This window comes from Oncorhynchus keta, unplaced genomic scaffold (assembly GCF_023373465.1).
Source record: "Oncorhynchus keta strain PuntledgeMale-10-30-2019 unplaced genomic scaffold, Oket_V2 Un_contig_20571_pilon_pilon, whole genome shotgun sequence".
NCBI classification, from domain to species: domain Eukaryota; kingdom Metazoa; phylum Chordata; class Actinopteri; order Salmoniformes; family Salmonidae; genus Oncorhynchus; species Oncorhynchus keta.
In genome coordinates this window covers 529-5,000 of record NW_026282084.1, presented here as the reverse complement: position 1 = coordinate 5,000, position 4,472 = coordinate 529, and the positions used below count along the sequence as shown (strand labels likewise).

General features: G+C 51.7%; 1 protein-coding gene and 1 long non-coding RNA gene across 2 annotated transcripts in view; one reads left to right on the top strand and one right to left on the bottom strand.

Annotated features, from left to right (window-relative positions):
• LOC127920795 (probable E3 ubiquitin-protein ligase HERC1) overlaps positions 1 to 1,852 on the bottom strand; it is a 20,648-nt gene extending 18,796 nt beyond the window's left edge. Inside the window, exons 1-2 of the mRNA XM_052504811.1 lie at positions 1,444 to 1,852; positions 163 to 403 (exon numbers count right to left, since the gene is read on the bottom strand). Of these exons, the coding sequence (XP_052360771.1) occupies positions 163 to 403; positions 1,444 to 1,852 (650 nt within the window). The remainder of the gene's footprint in view (positions 1 to 162; positions 404 to 1,443) is intronic.
• Positions 1,853 to 1,987: 135 nt separating this feature from the next.
• Positions 1,988 to 4,089, top strand: LOC127920794 (uncharacterized). The gene is made up of 3 exons (XR_008107405.1): positions 1,988 to 2,065; positions 2,224 to 2,381; positions 2,461 to 4,089. It is a non-coding gene; the product is annotated as an uncharacterized LOC127920794 (long non-coding RNA).
• The last annotated feature ends 383 nt before the right edge of the window (positions 4,090 to 4,472 follow it).

Below are 4,472 nucleotides of genomic sequence, written 5' to 3'. Positions count from 1 at the left end.
TCTTGTATGGCATGTTCAATGGAAACAGAGTTTAAAACCCTCCGGCTGCATGGCCTTCGTCAGGGAGTACTACTCAGCACACACTATGTGTAAACAGAAGACTGGAGACAGGCATATCTGACCCCGAGGGGCTGTCCTCTACAACAGCTTCAGTTACTGTACCTCTCGCTGAAGCCCTCCTCCATGTCTGCGGAGTCGGCGTTGGGCATATCTCCAGGGGAGTGTAGGTAGCTCCTCTCCAGACTCTTACCCCCGCCCGAGGCTGTGGCCCCTGGGCACGAGGAGCTGTCTGACCCCTGTCCTCTAGAGTGACTGTCATCCTCGTCCTCCTCTGTTCCGGGGTGTTCTATCATCCACATAGCCAGTACCGTGATGTTCTGGGCATCAGCCTCGCCACGAGTACCTGTGGGGGGGGGGGGAGGAACTGATGACATACTGTTGGTGCTAACGGGGAGGGGGGGAGGAACTGATGACATACTGTTGGTGCTAACGGGGAGGGGGAGGAGAGGAACTGACATACTGTTGGTGCTAACGGGGAGGGGGAGGAACTGATGACATACTGTTGGTGCTAACGGGGAGGGGGAGGAACTGATTACATTACATTTAAGTCATTTAGCAGACGCTCTTATCCAGAGCGACTTACAAATTGGTGCATACACCTTATGACAACCAGTGGAACAGCCACTTGCATCTAAATCTTGTTGGGGGTGAGAAGGATTACTTACCCTTACTTACCCTATCTGATGACATACTGTTGGTGCTAACGGGGAGGGGGAGGAACTGATGACATACTGTTGGTGCTAACGAGGAGGGGGGAGGAGAGGAACTGATGACATACTGTTGGTGCTAACGAGGAGGGGGGTAGGAACTGATGACATACTGTTGGTGCTAACGAGGAGGGGGTAGGAACTGATGACATACTGTTGGTGCTAACGGGGAGGGGGAGGAGAGGAACTGATGACATACTGTTGGTGCTAACGGGGAGGGGGGTAGGAACTGATGACATACTGTTGGTGCTAACGAGGAGGGGGGTAGGAACTGATGACATACTGTTGGTGCTAACGGGGAGGGGGAGGAACTGATGACATACTGTTGGTGCTAACGGGGAGGGGGGAGGAGAGGAACTGATGACATACTGTTGGTGCTAACGAGGAGGGGGGAGGAACTGATGACATACTGTTGGTGCTAACGGGGAGGGGGGAGGAGAGGAACTGATGACATACTGTTGGTGCTAACGAGGAGGGGGGAGGAGAGGAACTGATGACATACTGTTGGTGCTAACGAGGAGGGGGGAGGAGAGGAACTGATGACATACTGTTGGTGCTAACGAGGAGGGGGGAGGAGAGGAACTGATGACATACTGTTGGTGCTAACGGGGAGGGGGGTAGGAACTGATGACATACTGTTGGTGCTAACGGGAGGGGGGAGGAACTGATGACATACTGTTGGTGCTAACGGGGAGGGGGGTAGGAACTGATGACATGGTCGTGTCCCTGGTTGTGTCCCTGGTCGTGACCCTAGTCGTCTCCTGGTCGTGACCCTGCCCTGGTCGTGTCCCTGGTCGTGACCCTGGTCGTGTCCCTGGTCGTGACCTTGGTCGTGTCCCTGGTTGTGTCCCTGGTCGTGACCCTGGTCGTGTCCCTGGTCGTGACCCTGGTTGTGTCCCTGGTCGTGACCCTAGTCGTGTCCCTGGTCGTGACCCTGGTCGTGACCCTGCCCTGGTCGTGTCCCTGGTCGTGACCCTGGTCGTGTCCCTGGTCGTGTGCCTGGTCGTGACCCTGGTCGTGTCCCTGGTCGTGACCCTGGTCGTGACCCTGGTCGTGACCCTGGTCGTGTCCCTGGTCGTGTCCATGGTCGTGTCCCTGGTCGTGACCCTACTCCCTGCAGGTGTCTCAGGGGTAGTTGGGATATGAAACATTTCCCTGAAACACGTGTAATGATGAACACTTGAACAAGTCTGTAAACAGGAGAAATATAAGCTGCCCCCCTCCTTCACTGTCCCCATCCCAGGTTCAAACCAGTCTGCTCCCAAACACACGGCACCGTGGTCCTTGTACCAGTAGAGGTTCCTTCACTGTCCCCATCCCGGGTTCAAACCAGTCTGCTCCCAAACACACGGCACCGTGGTCCTTGTACCAGTAGAGGTTCCTTCACTGTCCCCATCCCAGGTTCAAACCAGTCTGCTCCCAAACACACGGCACCGTGGTCCTTGTACCGGTAGAGGTTCCTTCACTGTCCCCATCCCAGGTTCAAACCAGTCTGCTCCCAAACACACGGCACCGTGGTCCTTGTACCAGTAGAGGTTCCTTCACTGTCCCCATCCCAGGTTCAAACCAGTCTGCTCCCAAACACACGGCACCGTGGTCCTTGTACCAGTAGAGGTTCCTTCACTGTCCTCATCCCAGGTTCAAACCAGTCTGCTCCCAAACACACGGCACCGTGGTCCTTGTACCAGTAGAGGTTCCTTCACTGTCCCCATCCCAGGTTCAAACCAGTCTGCTCCCAAACACACGGCACCGTGGTCCTTGTACCAGTAGAGGTTCCTTCACTGTCCCCATCCCAGGTTCAAACCAGTCTGCTCCCAAACACACGGCACCGTGGTCCTTGTACCAGTAGAGGTTCCTTCACTGTCCCCATCCCAGGTTCAAACCAGTCTGCTCACAAACACACGGCACTGTGGTCCTTGTTTGTAGCTTTTATTTACACAGGGAAGAGACCGTACCAACAGATTCATCTATGTTTTTAAAAAGGCACCAATTGGATAGCTCCATCGGTACCAGTTCAAGCTAGCTGTGATCTTCCGGCACGTTCTGGACTCTATTACATTGGCTGGGAGAGAGATGGTCCATTATAAGTGGTTGTATCCTGAATGGCCATTGGCTGGGAGAGAGATGGTCCATTAGAAGTGGTTGTATCCTGAATGGCCATTGGCTGGGAGAGAGATGGTCCATTATAAGTGGTTGTATCCTGAATGGCCATTGGCTGGGAGAGAGATGGTCCATTATAAGTGGTTGTATCCTGAATGGCCATTGGCTGGGAGAGAGATGGTCCATTAGAAGTGGTTGTATCCTGAATGGCCATTGGCTGGGAGAGAGATGGTCCATTAGAAGTGGTTGTATCCTGAATGGCCATTGGCTGGGAGAGAGATGGTCCATTAGAAGTGGTTGTATCCTGAATGGCCATTGGCTAAAAGTTGGAGACTCACATGTAAACAAGCTGGACCTTCTGAACTGACGGCTGACTCGATGTTTGCTGCTAACAGTAACCAGTAAGTGTTCTCGCGCATATTCAGCGATACAACATGTGATATGTACGCTACACTACCTGCTCGTCCAACATCTCATTTCAAAATCATGGGTGTTAATATAGAGTTGGTCTCCCCCTTTACTGCTATAACAGCCTCCACTCTTCTGGGAAGGCTTTCCACTAGATGTTGGAACATTGCTGCTATAACAGCCTCCACTCTCCTGGGAAGGCTTTCCACTAGATGTTGGAACATTGCTGCTATAACAGCCTCCACTGTTCTGGGAAGGCTTTCCACTAGATGTTGGAACATTGCTGCTATAACAGCCTCCACTCTTCTGGGAAGGCTTTCCACTAGATGTTGGAACATTGCTGCTATAACAGCCTCCACTCTCCTTGGAAGGCTTTCCACTAGATGTTGGAACATTGCTGCTATAACAACCTCCACTCTTCTGGGAAGGCTTTCCACTAGATGTTGGAACATTGCTGCTATAACAGCCTCCACTCTTCTGGGAAGGCTTTCCACTAGATGTAGGAACATTGCTGCTATAACAGCCTCCACTCTTCTGGGAAGGCTTTCCACTAGATGTTGGAACATTGCTGAGGGGACTTGCTTCCATTCAGCCACAAGAGCATTAGTGAGATCGGGGCACGGATGTTGGGCGATTAGGCCTGGTTCGCAGTCTGCATTCCAATTCATGCCAAAGGTGTTCGATGGGGTTGAGGTCAGTGCTCTGTGCAGGCCAGTCAAGTTCTTCCACACCAATCTCGATAAACTATGTATGGACCTCGCTTTGTGCACGGGGCACTATCATGCTGAAACAGGAAAGGGCCTTCAGCAAACTGTTGCCACAAAGTTGGAAGCACAGAATCGTCTAGAATGTCATTGTATGCTGTAGCGTTAAGATTCCCCTTCACTGGAACTGAGGAGCCTAGTCCGAACCATGAAAAAAACAGCCCCAGACCATTATTCCTCCTCCACCAAACTTTACAGTTGGCACTATGCATTGTCTTGGTATGAGGTAGTGTATAGTGAAGTCTGTACCTATAGTCTTGGTATGAGGTAATGTATAGTGAAGTCTGTACCTGTAGTCTTGTTATGAGGTAGTGTATAGTGAAGTCTGTATCTGTAGTCTTGGCATGAGGTAATGTATAGTCTTTACCTGTAGTCTTGGTATGAGGTAATGTATAGTCTGTACCTGTAGTCTTGGTATGAGGTAATGTATAGT